The sequence below is a fragment of the Onychostoma macrolepis genome, chromosome 24 (assembly GCF_012432095.1).
Source record: "Onychostoma macrolepis isolate SWU-2019 chromosome 24, ASM1243209v1, whole genome shotgun sequence".
In the NCBI taxonomy this organism is placed as follows: Eukaryota; Metazoa; Chordata; class Actinopteri; order Cypriniformes; family Cyprinidae; genus Onychostoma; species Onychostoma macrolepis.
In genome coordinates this window covers 2,243,096-2,264,983 of record NC_081178.1, presented here as the reverse complement: position 1 = coordinate 2,264,983, position 21,888 = coordinate 2,243,096, and the positions used below count along the sequence as shown (strand labels likewise).

The following is a 21,888-nucleotide window of genomic DNA, read 5'->3' as shown; positions in this document are numbered from 1 at the left end:
AAAAAATAAATAAATACAAAAGCTAAGTGTGAAGGCCTGTTTGCTTGGTGCCATTCAATATTTTAATGCAGTAATAATAATGCTGAACTGTTTGTGTTTGTATGAATCTAAATGACTCAAGCTCCTTTTGCAGGGTGAAGCCACACCTTCTAATGAATAATTATGAGGCGTCACTGATTTATTCCAAAATATGGTTCAGACCACTCAAGGCCTATAAAACAGAAAATCATTAACCTCTATCCAGGAGGTCTGACCCTGTAAAGTGACCGTTCATGTGATATTTGTGGTCTCTGTGCTCAGGAGTGAAGGGCCCGTGGAGCCCGTGGTCCGAGTGTTCAGTTCCCTGCGGCGGAGGATACAGGAGCAGAACCAGAGGTCCGGTCAGGACTCACGGGACGCCTCAGCAGTTCAGCGCCTGTAACCTGCAGCCCTGCGGTCAGTGACGGACACGTGTGTGTTTGTGTGAGCTGAGTCCTGTAACCTCATCATTTCTGTGTGTGTGATCTCAGGGAACGGAAGCGCTTGTACAGACGGTCAGGAGTGGGTCGAGTGTGTGAGAGAGGAGCTGCTGTGTTCAGATTTGGGGATGGAGGTCCAGAGAAACACCAGCTGTCTGCCCGGGTGCCAGTGTCCTGACGGGTCGGCTCTACAGGTGTGTGTGTGTGAGTGTTTCTGTATGTCTGATTATGTCTGTGAAGAGTCTGTGAGTGTATACCTGTCATTTGTGTGTGTGTGTGTGTGTGTTTTAGGATGGCGAGTGTGTGTCTCTGTCGCTCTGTCGCTGTCATGTTGATGGAGAGCAGTACAAACCCGGAGCCACAGTCACCAAAAACTGCAACAACTGGTAACAACATGCCACAAAACAATAGATTCACTTTTTAAAATTAATTTTAATAAACCTCAAAATCATTGAAAACATGAGCCATATATATATATTTTTTTATATTAATAATATTTTAACATGCATTTACCAGTAATGCCTATACGAACATGAAATTATTTTTAAAATGTTAATATATTTAATTGTTAGAATAACTTTTTTTAATTACTGAAAGTCTTAAAAACTTTGACAACATAAGCAATATAATTTTATTCTATAATATTATTCTTTCTTAATAATTAATAATTTTTTAATGCATTTAGCAGTAACACATATAAGAATACATATAAAATGTCAATATATTTTAGTGAAAGTTTTTAATTGTTATTTTTATTATTTAACAGTTGTGCATTGTACATATATATATATACTGTATATATGAATGTGTAAAACATATATGCTAATGTAATTTTTATAATTAGATAGAATACCTTATAATTTTCAATGATAATATTTATTATTAATAAAAATATTTGTATTAAAAAATAATATTAATAAAATATATAATGTTATATAATATATTTTATATTATTAATAATATTTTAATAATACTAATAATTATTGGTAATTATTTTTAATTACGCATTTAATGAGATTGCATATGATATGAACATAAACATATAACAGTATTATTTATTCATTATGTATTTTCTTTCTGCAGCACATGTGAATCAGGAAAGCTGGTGAACTGTATGAGTGTGGCGTGTGACGGTAAGAGGTTTAGAGATGCTCTTGTGCATGTAACACACTCTCTGATGTGTGTGTGAGACTCTGTGTGTGTGTGTGTTTCAGTGGATGGTGGCTGGTCGTCCTGGACTCCATGGAGTGTGTGTTCTGTGACGTGTGGCGCTGGTCTGCAGTCGCGCTATCGTTTCTGTTCGGATCCGGAGCGAGCTGGGAACGGACTGCCCTGTGTGGGACCGGACCGAGAGGACAGAGTGTGCGCTTCAACACCCTGCAGCCGTGAGTGAGAGATATACAGTAGTCAACATTTAAAGTGGATCAAAAAAGTTCATCAAAGTTGTCCTAAGACAAGAATGCATTTTGGTTTTAGGTTTTAGGACAACTCTGATGAAAGGTTTTGAAAAAAAACAACGGTGATTTGCAAGAGCACGAAAGACCGCTTTAAATGTCAGATTGGTTTGTGTTGTTGTGTCTGCAGGAGACGGAGGCTGGAGTGACTGGTCGTCCTGGACAGACTGCAGTAAGTCGTGCGGTGGAGGAGTGAGGAGCCGCAGACGGGACTGTGATCGGCCCTTCAGAGGAGGAGACGGAGACTATTGTGAAGGACTGGGAACTGAAGTCATCCTGTGTAACACGCACCACTGTCCAGGTGTGTGTGTGAGTGTGTGGGAGTGTGGGAGTGAGTGAGCGAGTGTGTGTGTGTGTGGGAGTGTGGGAGTGAGTGTGCGTGAGTGAGCGAGTGTGTGTGTGTGTGGGAGTGTGGGAGTGAGCAAGTGAGCGAGTGTGTGTGTGTGTGTGTGTGTGTATTTGTTTTTCTATTCAGGTGGGGACTTAAACCTGAATACACACAGACTCATGGGGACTCGTGTCACGGTGGGGACCTAAATTGAGGTCCCCACGGGCAAACAAGCTAATAAATCACACAGAATTAAGTTTTTTGAAAATCTAAAAATGCAGAAAGTCTCCTGTAAGGGGTAGGTTTAGGTGTAGGGTTGGTGTAGGGCAATAGCACATACAGTAAGTACAGTATAAAAACCATTACGCCTATGAATGTCCCCACAAGGATAGTGAAACAAGTGTGTGTGTTCACATGTATATTAGATGCTAACTCTGATCTCTGTCTCTAGTGTCGTCGTGTTCACATGTGCCAGGAAGTGTGTTTAGTGCCTGCGGACCCTCGTGTCCACGATCATGTGACGACCTCACTGTGAGTAAAATCTGTGTATTTTATAGTGTATTTGTAATATGAAAGTAAATGGAAGGGATGGCTAGATTATAATGCATATATGAATATGTTAATATATTTTATAGATAGACTGGAATTTCATTATGCATTTAAGAATAATATGAATATATACTGTAAATACACATAAAATGCTAATATATTTTATAGATAGAATAAAATAATTGAAAACATAATATATATTTTATTGTTTTTAACAATTAATATTATTTTTTATTATGCATTTAAGAATAATATATATATAATATGAATAAATAAGTAAATATAAAATGTTAATAGATTTTAAAGATAGATATATAGACTTTTTATTATATATTTAAGAATAATACAAATGTATAAATACATCTGAAACATGTAAATGTATTTTATAGATGGATAGAATAAAATAGCTGAAAACAAAATATGTATTCTTTTTTGATAATTGCAAATTTTTTAAAGATGTGTTTAAGTATAATTGATAAATGATGATATCTAAATAAATATACATTTTATTACTTTTACAGAGAGAGCGAGATAGGATAAAATCAAACAGAATATATATTTATTATCTTTTAACAATTAATAATGATTATTTTAATATGCATTTAAGATATAATATAAATTATAAATATTCTTCAAATATAAATATTCTTACATTTTAATAATTACTTACTATTAAGTTTTTTTACTATGCATTGAATAATGCATATAACATGAACATATAAATATATATTTTATAGATAGATAGATAGATAGATAGATAGATAGATATAGAGATAGGTGACAGTGATGATAATGTCTGTGCATGCGCGCGTGTGTGTGTGTGTGTGTGTGCACGCAGTACTGCGAGTGGCGCTGTGAGCCGGGCTGTTACTGCACAGATGGTAAAGTTCTGGACTCAAATGGGACGGAGTGTGTGGAGCGGGACACCTGTCCCTGTCTGGACCTGCACACAGGACGACGGGTCCGTCCCGGAGAGACCGTCCCGACTCCAGACGCCTGCAACAACTGGTGAGAATCACAGAGACACCGCAGAGATCACATAATTTGCATTCATTTAAATCATGTGATTCATACGTGTTTGGTCATATTCCAGCACCTGTGAGGGAGGGAGACTCACCTGCGGTGAACAGCCGTGTCCAGGTTCGTCCCTTCATAATAATCTCAGTCATCTGTGTGGGTTATTAGATTGTGATGTGTGTTTCTGTGTGTGTCAGTGGATGGAGGCTGGTGTCAGTGGTCCGAATGGACGCCCTGCTCAAAGACCTGCGGGATGGAGTGGGTTTCCCGATACAGGAGCTGCGCCTGTCCTGAACCCAGATCAGGAGGAGCGCCGTGTCCAGACCAGCAGGAGGAACACGCCGGACTGGGAGTCCAGATCCAGAGACAGCCGTGCCCATCCGTCTCCTTCTGCCCCGGTGAGACTTTCATCAAACCAGACCATCGATAGATAGATAGATAGATAGATAGATAGATAGATAGATAGATAGATAGATAGATAGATAGATAGATGATTTTATTACGCATTTAATAATATGAATGTATAAATACATATAAAATATGTTAATATACTTTATAGATTAATTAGTCGTGCAAAAGATAAAAAAGATAATAGTATCTACAATCAAATTTATTTAATTAATAATAAATTAATAGAAGAATAAATAAATAAACGAAATTATAATATTGAACAAAGTAAAAGTAAAAAAGTCTCTAAAGCTCACCAAGGTTGCATTTATTTAATCAAAAATGCAGTAAATTCAGTAATACTGTGAAATATTATTACAATTTCAAATGTCTATTCTATTTTAATACATTTTAAAATGTAAAATGTAATTCAAAGCTGAATTTTCAGCAGTTTTCAGATGTAAAAATATTAACATTTTGATGTGACGTTATTTAGGGTAAAATGTTTGTTAATTATAATCATTTTGTTGTGTTAAGTTTTTTTTTATTTTAAATAGCAACTTAAACTAAACAGAAATGAGAAAATTTGCCTTTGCAGCTAATCAAAATACGTTATATAAATATTCTATTATTAGTATTAGTATTAGTATTATATTCTATCATTAATTTTTGTTAATCTTTAAAGTACAGTATTTTAATTAATGTAAATGTTTTTAGTATTTTTAGTTTTAGTTAACAATAACAGCACTGGTTTAAATTACTCAAAATGATACAATCAGCAGTAGATGAACATTTTGATGCAACATTACATTTTAATATGAAAAAATATGTATTTATGACAAAAAATGCGTTTATGACAAATATGTAAATATGGCAAATTTCAGCAAATTAGAGACTAATGGTTATTTAAATAAATTGTGAGGGCTGTAAATTGATTTAGTTTATTATAATTATGTGAAAGATCATGACCTGCAGTCAGTCTGTTGTTAAATGTTCCTGATCTCTGTGTGTGTGTGTGTGTGTAGTCCATGGCTCATGGGGCTCCTGGAGCTCGTGGTCAGACTGTGACGCGTGTGCCGGTGTGTCTGTCAGACAGAGGGAGTGTAACAGTCCTCCGGCGCGGTTCGGCGGTCTGTCCTGCCTCGGAGAGAGTCGACAGAGCCGCGGCTGTCATGATAACTTCACCGTCTGCTCGGGTCAGCTGATTCTACAGTCATATGAACATCTGAAACTATTCCAGACTCCTGTCGTGATATATTTCTATCCTCATCCGCAGACTGTGGAGGAGGACAGGAGCAGTGGCCCTGTGGGAAGCCCTGTCCGCGCTCCTGCTCTGATCTGCACGGAGACACAGAGTGTGTGGATTCTCCGGGATGCAGCTCGACCTGCGGGTGTCCAGGAGACATGCTGCTGCAGGACGGCCTGTGTGTGGACAGAGAGCTGTGCCGCTGTAAATATAACAACGTCAGCGCAGGTACAGAAGAGATGCTCAGTGCTGCTGCCACAACACAAATATTCTTTCAATCTGTGTTATTTTAATAGTTACTTTACTATAATTGTTTATTATTTATTAATATTTTGAATTTGTTTTTATTTTTACATTTTAAGTTTTAGGTAATTTTAAGTTTTAGTTATTTGGTGGTGTTTTAGATTTTTTAGAGCCCTGCATTTCAGCCTTTTTTACGCCCCTAGGGCCGGGCTTCAGGTCAATTTCCACATTAGTTATATGCTTGAACTGTTCTAAGATTTTTATATTCTATTTTATTTCTGTTAATGTTTAATTTATTTAATTTAATGTTGTTGTTTTTGTTTTGTTTTTTAAATATATTTTTAGTTTTATTTTTTCATTAATTTCAGTTAAAGTTAGCTAAAGATTAAGTCATTTTATTGTATTTTTTTTTATTCCGTTTTTTAGTTTTAGTTTTATTATTTTTTAATTAATTTCTTTCTTTTATCATTTATTTCAATCTTAGTTTTAGTAATTTTAGTACTTTAACTTAAACAACATCAAACAAATTATAAAGTTTGCCTTTGCAAATAGGTGAAATATAAGTAGTTTTATATTTTATTTCTGTTAACACTGTATTTAATTTATTTTATTTAATATTTTTATTACTTTTTAAATTCATTTTAATTATAAATTTTATTTTTGGTATTATTTAGTTAAAGTTTTTATTTAATTGTAGTTAAAGTTTTGTGCTGTGTTTTGTAATTTGTATTTTTTTAAATAATGTTTTTATTTAACTTTTAAAAATTATTTAAGTTTTAGTTTTAGTAATTTTAGTACTTAAACTAAACACAAATTGAAATATATTATTTCATCTATTTTAATGTTGAATTTATTTGTAGATTTTGTTAAAGTTTTTAGTTTATTTAAATTAAAGTTTTAGTAATTTTTTATAACATTTTGTTAAATATGATTTTATTTCAGTTTCAGTCATTTTAGTACTTCAACTTTCAACGAATCGAAAATTAGAAATTTTGCCTTCACAACTAACTGAAATAAAACAAGTTTAAGTTTTTTATATTCTGTTTTATGGTAAATGTTTAATTTATTTTAATTAATGTAATTTTTTTTTAGTTAATGACAACACTGATTTAAATTACTTTAAAACTACTCCAAAACAAACCCTTAAGTGCATATAGAGCTATATAGAAGTTTTACACACTGAAATGACATGCAAAACACTTTATATCTCTGCAGGAATAGACACAGGCAATGTTTCCTGGTCTTGGCCGGATCCATCCGACTGGCATCATGTGGCTCCAGGAGAGACCATCAGCACTAACTGTCAGAACTGGTACAGTGGGCTTTTTCTCATGATTGTTTAGTGTCAAAGTGAGCTTATTAAACACTGAGGAAGCCTTTGTCCCACACCTTATTGAGCTGCTTACTGTCTACATAGGCATAAATATAAAAAAATGAAAGGAAAGGCAGCTCACTAGACATTGAAACAAAACTATAATTGTATGTTTTTCAATCCTTTTTTCCAGCACCTGTGAAGCAGGTGTCCTGCAGTGTGACTCCGTGCCTGGTTGCCATGTCGACGGCAGCTGGGGCCAATGGGCTCCCTGGTCTGAATGCTCTGCCCAGTGTGGAGGCGGGGCTAAGATCCGGACACGTGAGTGTGATAACCCCGCCCCTCAAAGCGGCGGCAGAGAGTGTGTGGGATCCGGCCGACAGCAGAAAGCCTGCAACACTCACAGCTGCACAGGTGAGTCAGTGTGACCGATAACACCTTTCACATACACTGAGTGCAGAATCTCTATATTCTCTGTCTGTATGATGGCTCCTGTAGACTCCGGTCCGTGGTTCGACTGGTCAGCGTGGTCAGCCTGCACTGTCAGCTGTGGAGGAGGGACTCAGAGCCGTAGCCGATCCTGCCGGACGCCGCCGTGTTCGGGGATGAGACGCCAGAGCAAGACCTGTAACACACAAGTGTGTCTGGGTACGACAAACACTCGATCAGCTCTCCCTCTGAGCAGTCAGTCATAATAATAGTTTTAGGAAATTAAATTCAGAAAAACCTCTTGCAAAACTTGTCATAAAACATGTCCAGGTCATACTTCCCACCAAAATAAATGATATTTTGCCTAAAGAAAACAAAGCTTAATTTTGGATGCTTAAGGTGGTCAGTGTGATTGGGGATTTAATGCAAAACACAAATAAATAATGAAACAAAAACAAAGCCTATTTTTTATGGCCATTAAGATGGTTAGTGTGATTTGAACTTAATGCAAAAAAAAAAAAAAATCATTTTAAATTTAAAAAAATAATGCTAAATTAAAAATACATAATGCAAAATAAATAATGCAACAACAACAAAAAAACGGCCTGTTTTTAGGACCATTGAGGTAGTCATTGTGATTGGGGCTTAATGCAAAAATAAACAAATAAATACAAAATAAGTAAATAAAAAAAACAAAAAAAAACACAAAGCATTTTTTAATCAGTGTGATTAGGACTTGATGCAAAGCAAGCAAGCAAACAAACAAAAACAAACAAACAAACAAATTAATAAATAAAATTAGTAATTTGAAATAAATAAATAATACCAAATAAATAAATATTGTGAAATAATTAAATAATGCAGAATTAAGGAGACAAAGTATATTTTATGACCGTTAAGATGGTCAGTGTGACTGGGGCTTAATTAAAAAATAAACACAGAAATAAATTATTCAAAACAAGCAAATAATGCTAAATCAATAAATGACTGACTGAATGAATCTCATTTTATTTCTTGGTAGAAATATAAAAGTTGGAAAAAATATGTATAAATACAATAAACTTCTACATGAAGTGTTAACCAGCCTGTTAGATGCTATTTTTATTCTTACTAAAGTTGCACACGCAGAATTGTGGGATTTTACAGGCAGTAAAGCCCCTTCAAAAACCAACCAGATGGAGAAATGACAGGATATTTGAGTCAGATTTGCTTTAATGGCTTCCTGTCTCTGCACACAGCAGCTTTTCAGTGTTACAGACACAGAGCGGGATTTCACAGCAGCTTAAATCCTTCACGAAATTGGTTTGTTTTCTTCTCAGAAAGTATTTTAAAATCTTGTTTGTTTTGAAACACGATGCGAGGGCTTCAAGAACATTTTAATACCTCAGATTTATTCTCTGATTATATATTGAACCTTCTTCCGTGAGCGGTGATCCTGTGACAGCAGGAAGTGCTCTCAAACAGGTAGTTTTGTGGATCTCAGTGACTGTAAGACCCATCTAATATTCAGTCAGCGTGAAGGTCTCAGCGCTCCAGTCAAGGTTAACAGATAAGACACTGTCCTCATTTAAAAGTGAAATGTCCCAGCATCCCCTGTGATATTCTCTCCAAATTCAAATCAGCCACTTTTAGAGATCTGTTATGAGAAAAGTGCCTGTCCTTGAGCCCTATTCTGTATGCATTTGCATATTTCAATATTTTAGCTAGTGTTTGAATTGTATAATGACTTTCAGGGGGTTGTGCTTTATGGCTCATTCTCATCAAATAGTCATTTTAAACCAAACTCTGACTGTTTTTGTAATATATTTGTGTGTGTGTGTGTGTCGATCAGAGGTGGGCTGTCCTCCCGGCCGTCTCTATCGGGAGTGTGAGCGCGGTGAAGGCTGTCCGTTCAGTTGTTCTCAGGTCAGAGGTCACGAGGGCTGTTATTCTGAGGGCTGTGAGGAGGGCTGCCACTGTCCGCTCAACACTTACCAACACAACGGATCCTGCGTTTATGTGAGCGCACAATCCTGTCATACAGAGTAATGTACATGCTGGAAATACACACTTCACTGGTGATTATGATAAAGTACATACTTCAGAGTATTTATTAACACTACTATATCATAAAACTGCATCCTCATACCACAGACCAGTTTATTATTAGCATTTAGCTAAAATCATCAACCTTGCAATTTTATTTCCTTAAAATAATCATAAAATAAATATAAATACTATATTTATTTATCCATTCATTCATTCATTCATTCCAGAGACATTTTAACATACTAATTTCTAACAGTATACTTATATTTTTATATATAAAATTAAACATTATTATAATTATTTATATATATATATATACATTAGTGCTGTCAAATGATTAACCGTGATTAATCCCATCCAAAATAAAAGTTTTAATTTACATAATATGTGTATAAATTATATATAAATACACAAACATACAGTATATATTTAAAAAATATTTACATGTATATATTTATATTCATATAATTTATAATATATATATATATATATATATATATATATATATATATATATATATATTTAATATATAAACATAAGATATTTTTCTAAAATATATACATGCATGTATGTGCATTTATATATATACATTATAAATATACACAGCACACACACATACAGTATATATTATGTAAACAAAAACTTTTATTTTGGATGCGATTAATCACAATTAATTGTTTGATAGCACTAATATATATATATATGTGTGTGTGTGTGTGTGTGTGTATACTGTATGTACAGTATGTGTAATTTTTAATATATAATTTATTATATATCCTCCAGCCACCTTTAAACATACAAATTGTCAATATACTATGGAGATGCATAAATATAATATACAAGATATATAAGTTATTAGTGTTTTTATTCTTGACCTAGTTTGCATTGCAGTGGTAATAAAATAGTTAAGTAAGTGAAATAATTTAAAAAAGCTGTTGTGTGTGTTTGTAGGAGTGTCCATGTTTGGTGGACACTGACTTCCTGACCTCTTTACAAAGCGTGTCAGCGACCCCTGACCTGACCCCTGACCTCCAGAACATCACACTGGGGTCCGAGCTGATGTCTGGAGAGGAGCTGATGCATGAATGCAGTTCCTGGTAACAGAAAAATTATATTTTCACCAAATTTTTTAATCACCGAATTTTCTATTTGTCAGTAATATATCTGTGTCTCTTCTGAAGCTCGTGTGAAAACGGACTGTGGAACTGCTCTCTGGTTCCGTGTCCCCGTGATGGAGGTCTGTCTCCTTGGGGCCCCTGGGGCCCCTGTTCACTCAGCTGTGGGGGCCTCGGCCAGAAGAGTCGCAGCAGAAGCTGTAACCTGCCCAGTCCAGCTCACGGGGGCCGAGACTGTGATGGGCCCCTGCTGGACACGGCCTACTGCCAGACACCCGACTGCTCACGTACATGCTCGAAATATGTTACTGCTAGAAACATGCATGATTATTTTGATTATATTATTTTTAAACTGCTTATTTATTACTTTATAGTAATTCAGAAATTCTTTACTGTCTTCCCAGTGGTAACACTTCCGACAGAGGAACCATCTTTACCAGGTAATGATTGGTTGGGTGTAAAATTAATAAATTAATTCAGTTGGTTTGCGTTTGTTTATTTATAAATGTTTATTAATATTTATTATTTATTTTTATGCATTTTATTACATTATTATTATTATTATTAATATAAAAACAATAAAATAATTAATAATATAAAAATAATAATATTTAATTTTAAAATAATAATGATCATTTTTATACATTTTATTACATTAGTATTATTAACAACAATTATAATTAATTTTTTGTCATTGCATTTATTATTATTATTATTATTATTACTACTATAATTATTACTATAATCAATAATAAAGATGTTTATTTATTATTTATTTATTTGATTAATTTATTATTAACAATAATTGTATTATATAATATAAACAGTGTTAATTCTAATATTTAATTGTTTGAATTATTTCTTACAAATATTAATAATAGAATTGTTTATTATTATTAATAATAATAATATTAAATGTTTATTATTATTTAGCTGTTTACATAATAATAATAATAATAATAATAACATAGCAATAAAGTTTTATTTGAGTTTAGTTAAGTTTAGCTTGTATATTATTAACAACAATAATGAAATATTAATTTACTTCATTACATTTTCATTAATAATATTAACAATATTAATGATTATATTTATTATTTAAATAATTTATTAATAGTAATTCTATTATGTTGTTTATTTGTTTACATGTAATAATGATGATGATAATGTTGTGGTTTATTTATTTATTTCCTTACAACAACAATAACTACAACAACAACAACAATAATAATAATAATCATCATCATTTGATTATTTATTATTATTTATTATTATTATTATTATTATTATTATTTATTATCCTGTAATATAGTCTCTGCTCATCTCTCATCAGACGAGGATGCTGGTTTCTCCCAGTGGACGGCGTGGACTCCGTGCTCCAGAAGCTGCAGTGATCCGGCTTCTCCTGCTCTGAAGGTCCGTACGAGGGAGTGTGTTCGTGAACGCTGCTCCGGAGAAACCCGACAGGAGCGAGTCTGTAACCTGCCTCAGTGTCCCGGTACAGTCAGCTCAATCTACGCATCCTTCTGATGATACTAACCTGAATATCTGTGCCTTCTCATTATAACATCTATTTATATTCTATTTACTTTACAGTTAATACAGGCAGTTTAATAAAAATTACACAGTTTACATATTGCTTATGCAATGTAAATGGAAGGTGAAATCAAGTGCATTGCATTGTGGGATGCATGCAGAAAATTCACATACTATGCATGCTTGCTTGCTTGTTGTGTGGAGTTAACCATGTGTCTAGTGTAGTTTTTTGTATAATATGAATGTGTTTTGTGTGTCAGATGGTGGTGTGTGTCCGGGCCATGAATGCGCTCACAGGAACTGCTCCTGGATGAAGTGGGGCGAGTGGAGCCCCTGCTCTCGCTCCTGCGGCGTGGGACAGCAGCAGCGCGTCCGCACCTTCCTCGCCCCGGGCGTCAACGGGACCTGGTGTCAGGACATCCTGGGCGGCAATGTGGAAAACCGCTTCTGTAATATTCAGGCCTGCCGCGGTGAGTTAAAACATAAGAGAGAGAATAAACACTTGTTTGTACATTTAGATTGTAATGTGTATAGTCAGAGCTATCAAAAAAAAAATCTAGATAAAAATCTATATTCCAAAAACAAGTCTTCTTTTATCACATAATATTTTGAGATTTTTGTACGTTGTTGTTTGAATGATTAGATAATTTACAGAAAAATCAAGACAATGGCCATCATTAAGAATTAAATATTATTAAAGAAATATATAAATATTAATTATTATAATTATTTTTATTATTATTAATTATTTATATTTTTATGTATAATTTTTACTAAGCATATTTGTAAATATCAAATCTTATTCAATAAATTTTTGTGTATAGTTAGTTTACATTGTAAAAAAGTTTGCATAAATTAAATATTATTAAATAAATGTATAATATTATATAACGTTAACTATTACTATTGTTATTATATATATATATATATATATATATATTATAGTTATTTTATAATGATGATTATTATTTTGTTATAAGTATATTTGTAAATATCAAATCTTATTAAATAATTTGTACTATTTTTGCAACATATAGTTAGTTTTACGTTGCAAAACGTTTGCACAAATTAAATATTATTAAAGAAATGTTCATTATTATTATTTTGTTATCAATTATTAATTTTATAATTGTTGTATAATTATTACATTGTATAATTATTTATTTTTTAAGGTATATATATATTTTTAATTGTCAATTCTTATTATTTTGCAGATTATTGTTAGTTTTACATCACAAAACATTTTCTTTATTATTAGTGTTGTCTGAGTAAAAATATTTAACAAACTTAAAACAAGAGGGACACTTATCTGAGAAGCATAATATAATATAGGATATATAAACACAAGTGATTAGACAGTAATGTGTTGAGTGTTGTGTTCAGTGGACGGAGGCTGGTCTCGCTGGAGCTCTTGGTCCCGCTGTGATAAAGCCTGCGGCGGAGGACGCTCCATCAGGACCCGCTCGTGTTCCAGTCCTCCACCCAAAAACGGAGGCCGCAAATGTACAGGAGAGAAGAACCAGGTCAAACCCTGCAACACCAAACCCTGCGGTACGAGCTCACATCTGAACCAGCAGCAGCAGTGTAATAACAGTCGCAATAACAGATGCTAAAATAGCATCACAACACATTCTGAAAGATTCACTGGGAAATAATGCAGGACGTAATTTGATTTGATACTGTAATGAAAGCAGGATATGATATTATTGGTTCATATTGCTTTTGATCGTCCACGAGAGTTGTTGTCTCAGAGGTGCAGAAAGCTTTATGAAAACAATTTTTTTAAATAATATTAACTGATGAATCATGCACGATGAGACCAGGAACATGCTTAAACATAAATAGAGTCAGTGTTTAATTTAAAGAGATTTGTCTGAGACATTTTGAGTATTTTAACCCTGTAAAGCCAGATATATGAAATAATAGTCAGAAAAATATGTTTGTTTGTTTTTTTTAAACTGAACAATTTATTGAACCTTTAGACTAAGTGTAAAAAAACAAGTTTGCATATGTGTTTATGTTGAGTATCATATTTGATCCATAAGACTTTTATGGCTCATATAGTCTGATATTGTGAAATATTGAAGGAAAAACACTCAAAATGAGCAAAAATATGCAGTTTAATGCAGGGGATGATATTTATATGGCCAAAAAGTACGATGAAATTCTGATAGCTTGTAATGTAAGTCGGTGAGATATTTATAACAGTATAGCAGATACTTGCATAAAATTATATAAATATGTGTCGTCAATCTATATCTCCAATAATATGTCTTAGTAAAATGAGATTGAAACATATAATTCAATGCAATCTGATGCTGATGGAGAGATGAAGAAATAAACGCTCCTCAGAAGATGTGAGATGAAGATCATTCCTCCGCTGAGGAACAGTGAAAGTAAAGCTCCTCAAAAGATCCTGATGATCAGATTTGAGACGCACTGATTTTTCTAGAAAATGATTGATGGAGAATCAAGTAAAGCTGAGCTGCTTCAGTAAGAGTTCATCTGGAGATATGACTGCAGTTATTCTGACGTTTACTTGAGAAAAATCAGATTTGACAGCAAAAAGATACATGAAGCAGCAGCTGAAGCTGGACGCTTGTACAATTACACTAAAAGAGCTTTTGCTTGATTAAAAAACTCTAAACTATCAATCAGACGACAGAAGGCAGGAGTAGATGATGTTTGAATCATGCTGATCATTTAGAAGGACGTGTGTCAAATATTAGAGTAGGTCTAATGGTGTTCAGTTCAATCAGAATATACAGTGTGTGTGTGTGTGTGTGTGTGTTTCAGATGATGATGGCTGTCCGGCGGGGCAGGAGTTTGTGTCGTGTGCTAATGAGTGTCCTCAGCGCTGCTCAGATCTGCAGCAGGGCATCGAGTGCCAGAGAAACACTGAGTGTCAGCCGGGCTGCCGCTGCCCGCGAGGTGAGAGACAGTGTTTATATAAAGCAATTAAACAATATCTAACTATAGCATATTATTTTAGCTGTATTTGTATACCATAGTAATTATTCATATTTCGAATTCGCTTTCATTTTCATATTTATTTTTTATTTTTGTTATTGTCGTTAGGTTTTGTTTATTTTAAATATTTTTATATAGCTTTATTTCAGTTTTAGTTTTAGTCATTTTAGTGCCACTTAGACTTATTTAGTTCAGTTAGTTGTTTTAGTTCTAGTTAACAACACTGAATCATAAAATAGCGCCAGCCAACAGACAAAACATTATTTGACATATTATTTATTTTATTTTATTTATATTCAGTTAGCCATGGGAAGAAACTTACATGCGTTGTCTTAAATGTCTTAAATTTATGTACATTTGAAAAATCAGGGCAAGTCAAATTTCTTCCTATTGTTTTCACACAATGAATGAATTATTATTCCAATATTTTTCAAGTGTTTTCTGAGCTGTTTTGGTATTATTGTCTCACTAATATAACAATATAATATAGGATATATTATATTAAGCAAGTGGTATTAAAATGACTATATTATGTTTAAAACATACTTTGATATTAATATTTAATGCAGTACTTAAATTGTCAAATATCGAAATTTCCTTACTTTTCATAAGCGTATCATACTGGATGAAAATATATAGTATTATACATTTTCCCAAATGTACATATTAAAACTTTCTGTATCAAAAAAAAAAAAGTGGTGAATTTTTGTAACCCTTATTGTCCAGCATTTGCAATTTTGCAACATTTTTCCAAATTATACCCAAATTCATATTTTGCCTAAACAAAGTTATCAAATGGCTTTCTAAAGACTTGAAAATACATCATGAATATTAATATTTTTTTGTTCTGAGCGTTAAAGCGATTCACCCAAAACTGCAAATTTAATTATATTTGTGTCATTCCAAACCATTATTTTCTGCCAGTATACAGTACTGTTTTTGAGATTTGATGCATAAAAATACTGCATGAAAAAACGGCTTGTATTGTGTGTGTGCGTGCGCGTTTGTGTGTGTGTGTGTGTGTGTGTGTGTGTGTGTAGGTCAGTTGCAACAGGACGGCGTGTGTGTTCAGACGTGGCAGTGTGACTGTCTGGATGCGTTGGGTCAGAGCTGGGCCGCAGGCAGCACACATCAGGTGGACTGCAACAACTGCAGCTGCGCAGACGGGCGGCTCACCTGCAGCAATCACACCTGCGCAGGAGAGCAGAGCTGCACCTGGAGCTCCTGGTCCACCTGGGCCTCCTGCAGCTCCACCTGCGGCCCTGGACAGAGGACTCGATTCAGGTGGGATTCACTCGCAGCATTCAGTATGGAGGCTCCATTAAGGCAGGATTTTGTGAATATGTTTTTCTGTTTTCCAGATCTCTGGTTCCTGAGGGTGATGGTACAAACTGCCAGTTCGAGGAAGTCCAGCACAAACCATGTGACCTTGGCGTGTGTCCCCCGCTGTGTGTCCATGATGAGCAGGAACTGACTGTCGGAGACACGTGGTTAGAAGGAGAATGTAAACAATGGTGAGAGACACTGAGAACTATTTTAAAAAAGACTTTTTAGGGGCTTCAGAGAGATAATGTTTATTCAAAATCTTTTCTGTGTGTTTTCAGCACCTGCATCCCTGAAGGAGACTATTGTCAAGATATAGACTGTCGAGGTGTGTATGTCCTGCCTGTAATTTGATAAACATTTGCAGTTCAAATACATTATAGCTTTTATCATTTATTTATATTTGTATGCATCATTTTTAATTTAGGATAATTTATTATATAGAATATATGTGTGTGATAATCTGTATTTATTTGATATAATAATTAATTTTCATATTATTATAAAATATATTCATGTATTTTAAGTTTAGAAATTGTCCTCAGTGTTATTTTAGTATTATTTATGTACTATTATAGTCATAACTATTATTTTGAATCTGCTTTTCTTCTTATTGTCAGTTTTAATTAAAATGTTAGTTTATGTTTTGGTAATTTTGTTAAGTGCTTTTATCATTTTTCTTCTTTTTCCCCCTATTTAGCTTTAATTTATTTTTATTCGGTTTTAGTTTTAGTATTTTTAGTACTTAAACTCATTTTATTTCATTTAGTTGCCAAGGCAACATTTTTCAATTTTCATTTAATTTGATTGTCTTATATTTGTTTTGTTTTATTTCAGCCTGTTTTCAAATACCAAAAGTGACTTTTAGTTAACAATAATATAAATATAATATATATATATATATATATTTAATATAAATACTAATATAAATTAATATAAATACATTTAAAATGATATATTATAATGTATAATTTTATAATTTATACATTTTCAGGCCTAGAAAGGTAATAGAAAATAACACTAAAATTTGAAAAAGTCATGGAAATGTATTATATGTTTAATCAGCTATAAATTACTTTCTGTGAGTACAATCACTGTTATAAATCTCTGTTCTTAAAAATGACTGTGATTATAAACAACAGGAAATGTCAAAAAAATCAAAAGGGTTTGTAGGAACCAAGAACATTTATTTATTTCCACATAAACCAGCTCAGATTCAGTTGATGTTATGAATGATTTGTTGGTGATTTTATGCTGTATTAGTGGACGGCGGATGGACCCCGTGGTCCGTGTGGTCAGACTGTCCCGTGACGTGTGGGAAAGGTAAACAGATCCGCACCCGCGCCTGTATCAACCCTCCACCGCGAAACAACGGCACCGACTGCACTGGACCTGAGAGAGACACCCGGGGCTGTCACTCTGCACCTTGTCTTGGTACTAGAATAGACCTTATCCCGTTTTTAATACAAAACAATCAACATGATTGCATTTGTCTATCTAATATTTCCATTTATGTGATTAACTAGAACGGATGCATCTTTAATTATTTGTGTTATGTTAATGTGTTTATAATAAATGGTGTGTTGTGAATGCAGGTCATTAATGTTTCTTGATTGACCTCTGTTTCCTGCAGATGACCTTTGCCCCTGGTCCCCGTGGTCGTCCTGTTCACGCAGCTGCGGCGCAGGTGTGATCTCCAGACGCCGTCAGTGTGTGTGTGAGGAGACAGGAGATCACGCGTGTCCTCAGGACGTCCAGAGGGACGCAGAGGAGACGCAACTGTGTTATAAGAGACCCTGTCCAGGTGAACCAAAATAAAGCAGAAACCAGTTCATCAATAATATATAATACCAGATTTATTAGAAGCAGGAGAAATGGGAAAATATATAATATCTAAAATATATGTATTTAATTTTTTTAATGAATATTTATGTTTTACCAATGAGATTTGACTTTTAATGCAAGATGCATGCAAAACTATTGTTTTTTCATGCACTGGTCAATTTTGAGATTTTGGACCATTTTGCTTCCATAACTTATATGGAAGCAAACATAACATAACCAACGTGTTAATAATAGGCCAATTATAAGCAACTAGTCTATAGTGTTGATGAATTTTGAATGGCTTTATCCAGTGATTAGATTTCTGTTCTAGAAATGTATGCAAATTAAAGCATTTTTAATTAGATAATGCCTTATTTGCATATTTAAACAATATTTGAGAAACATATTAGTACAAAAGGTAATGTCTTAATGTACTGTGATTAATTAATCAGGGAAGTGCGATGACATTGATTAGTTTTCCTGTGTTCACCTGTGGTGTCTTACCCATAAATGTGCATCTGTTCCCCATGTTTAGGCTGTCCCATGTCTGAATGGAGCGCGTGGAGCAACTGCTCCTGTGTGTCTCAGTATCAGCAGAGGTTTCGTGCGCCGCTCATCTCGGCCAGCGGTGGGCAGCACTGCACTGATCTACAGAGACAGAGCCGGCCCTGCAAACCTGACAACTGCACAGGTGATCACTGTCTATACCACAGTACTTTACTGAGTGACTACCATATCAGAAGAACACCATGCATATAATATACAGTGTACAACATGCACGCTTAAAAGTGAGATTTGCATGACACAAGAATAATTTCCCAGAGGTTTTCATGTATATTTTATGGTAATAGCATATTTTGTGCAAACAGAATAAATGATTATTTACATATGTTGAGTATTTCAGTGGTTGTGCTGTTTGTTTGTTCATTTTGTTCTTGATTTCACTCTTACGTTGATCTGTGTGTCTGTCAGATTGTGAGAAACCCTTCCTGTTCTCTGAATGTGGATCTCCATGTGAGAAACACTGTGATCTGTTGGGTCAAACGCACTCGTGTTCATCCCAGAACTGCACACCCGGCTGCTTCTGTCCGGAGGTTTGCACGGTTTACATGAAACATTTCACATGAATTCACATAGTAACTCTTTACAGTGAGGTCTCATTTGTTAATATTAGAATGCTAATGTGCGATATATATTTTTAGAGCATTTATTAATCTGTATTAATGTTAGTTAATAAAATACATTTGTTCATTGTAAAGTGTTACCAGAATTTCCCAAAACAGGAAAAAGCAAAAAATAAATAAATAAAAAATAATAAATAAATAAAATAAAATAAATAAATAAATATTTAAATAAAAATAATAAATATACAAATATAATAATGATGATGATGATGATTATTATTATTATTGTAATTGTTTATTTATTTATTTATTTATTTATTCATCCATCCATCCATTCATTCATTCATTCATTATTTTTGAAAAGTTAAATTCAGTGATTAAGATGAAGATTTGCTGTGTTGTGTGTTTCAGGGTCTCCTGCAGCAGAACGGATCATGCGTCCGTCCGGATCAGTGCGGGTGTGTCCATCTCCTCCATCAGGGCTCAGAAGGACCTGTGGCCGTCACTGTCCCGCAGGGGGCGCTGCTGACCGTAGGCTGCAGAACATGGTGAGACACTGATGCTCTTCACACTGAGAGTGAGATCACAGTGTTATCATGATGTGCCTTTGATAACTCAAGTATTCAGCTTTCAGATTAGTGGTGTTTACTCAATTATCTCTATAACTAGTGCTCCTAGTGATGCAATAAAACATCTAGCACTATGTGTTAAAATTTATTTTAAGTTAAATTTATTTCTAAATGTATTTAAATTTTAAGTTAAAATTATTTATTATTTAAGTTTAATTTAATTCTGAAAATATTTTTGAAAAAATAATTGATAGACATTTACTCTATAATTGTTTATGCAATTTCTAAGTTAACATATTTTTTAATTTAATATAATATTTAATATAAAATGGAAAATATATTCAGAGATATGTATTAATTTTTAAAAATAAAAATATGATTACGTGTAAAAATAATTTATAAATATTTAGTTAGTTATTTATAAAACTATTTAGAATTCATTCTAAAATTAATTCTAAAATTTCTAAATAATAATCTCCTATTATATATGCATGTCCTATGATATATTTCCTATTGTATATTCATATCTAAATATTTGAAACTGTATATAGGTCCACCGCACACACACACACACACATACATACATATATATATATATATATATATATATATATATATATATATAATTATAAATATTTAGATAATTTTTTATAAAACATATTTATGAAATTATAAAAAAAACAATCTCCTCTTATATACTTCCACATATGTATATAGCAACCAACGCTCATATTTTCTTCAGAGAATGTATAAATCTTGTGTTTTATTTGTGTGTGTTTCAGTCTTTGTCATGACGGCTCTCTGCAGTGTGATTTACAGGAATGTGAAGGTATAACGCTTCTATTTTTACCCGTATAACCATATTTAGAGCATCTATTATTTCTTATTTTAGATGCAGATCAGATAATCTGAAATCTAATAACGCATTTCTGCCTGTTCATGAATAAATCCACATCTTTCTCTCAGTGATGGTCAGCGAGTGGTCAGAATGGACCTCCTGCTCTCCATGTATCCCAGCATCCTCCGGCGGGAACGCTTCGGGTCTGGTGTCGCTCCAGCGGCGCTTCCGGGCCTGTCTGGATGTGGACTCCGGTCTGCCGGTCAGCGGGAGAGAGGGAGAGTGTGATGAAGAGCTGGAGGAAGAGCGAATCTGCTCGCAGTCTGACATCTGCACCGGTGGGTCGCCCACGGACGGTTACCATAGTAACACATCATCATCAAACACTTCCTGTATGGGACTCTCAAATGTCTGACTGTCATCAAAGCAGAAGCCAAAGGGCAGCGTATCCGGGTCGGGGGTCCTGAACCCGACGACCCACACTGATATTAAAACACCATCAACAACACATCTCAAAGACTGTAGAGATACATGGGATAGCAAGGCATCTGTCCAGTGACTTAACTCGGCTTATGGATATTAATTACTTGACATGATAGACGTTTGTAATCATTTACTTAAACAAAACCTATTAAAAACTTTTTTCGTTAATTGAAATGAAACTGAAATAAAATAAATACAAAAACTTAACAGAACTGAGAAAATTTGAGAAAATATAGATAACTGAAATAGTTTGTTGAAGCATAAAATAAATAACTGAAAAACAATTAGTAAAATAAAACCCTAATTCTGAAATAAAATTAAATTAAACCTGAATAGTGATATTATAAAAAAAAAAAAAAAACTCAAAATAAATAGTAATAAAAATGACAAAAGCATTTAAAAGCTTTTAAAACTAAAACTGAAATAAAAATAAATTAAACTTGAATAATAATATTTAAAAAACAAAAAAAATTATAGTAATAAAAATGGCAAAAGCACTTAAAAGCACATAACAAAATTACTCAAAATAATTGTTAGATAAAATTTAAAATGTTAAAAACGTTTTTTGTTAATTGTTAATATTAAGATGAACTATTAAAATATTAAAATAACTATTATAATATTAAACTATTATAAAAACTTGAAGAAACAAAAA

At 33.5% G+C, this 21,888-nt stretch overlaps 1 protein-coding gene across 1 annotated transcript in view; it reads left to right on the top strand.

Moving 5' to 3' along the window:
• Positions 1 to 21,888, top strand: part of sspo (SCO-spondin) — a 94,741-nt gene that overhangs the window by 53,617 nt on the left and 19,236 nt on the right. Inside the window, 33 exon segments of the mRNA XM_058765946.1 lie at positions 301 to 435; positions 510 to 652; positions 750 to 844; positions 1,542 to 1,591; positions 1,673 to 1,843; positions 2,043 to 2,213; positions 2,692 to 2,771; positions 3,628 to 3,797; positions 3,883 to 3,929; positions 4,004 to 4,204; positions 5,219 to 5,389; positions 5,470 to 5,667; positions 6,898 to 6,994; positions 7,188 to 7,408; positions 7,493 to 7,642; positions 9,255 to 9,421; positions 10,403 to 10,548; positions 10,633 to 10,853; positions 10,971 to 11,006; positions 11,900 to 12,064; positions 12,363 to 12,572; positions 13,486 to 13,653; positions 14,899 to 15,033; positions 16,113 to 16,356; positions 16,434 to 16,586; positions 16,677 to 16,723; positions 17,659 to 17,829; positions 18,029 to 18,199; positions 18,755 to 18,910; positions 19,192 to 19,313; positions 19,755 to 19,891; positions 20,695 to 20,741; positions 20,879 to 21,088. Of these exon segments, the coding sequence (XP_058621929.1) occupies positions 301 to 435; positions 510 to 652; positions 750 to 844; positions 1,542 to 1,591; positions 1,673 to 1,843; positions 2,043 to 2,213; positions 2,692 to 2,771; positions 3,628 to 3,797; positions 3,883 to 3,929; positions 4,004 to 4,204; positions 5,219 to 5,389; positions 5,470 to 5,667; positions 6,898 to 6,994; positions 7,188 to 7,408; positions 7,493 to 7,642; positions 9,255 to 9,421; positions 10,403 to 10,548; positions 10,633 to 10,853; positions 10,971 to 11,006; positions 11,900 to 12,064; positions 12,363 to 12,572; positions 13,486 to 13,653; positions 14,899 to 15,033; positions 16,113 to 16,356; positions 16,434 to 16,586; positions 16,677 to 16,723; positions 17,659 to 17,829; positions 18,029 to 18,199; positions 18,755 to 18,910; positions 19,192 to 19,313; positions 19,755 to 19,891; positions 20,695 to 20,741; positions 20,879 to 21,088 (4,806 nt within the window).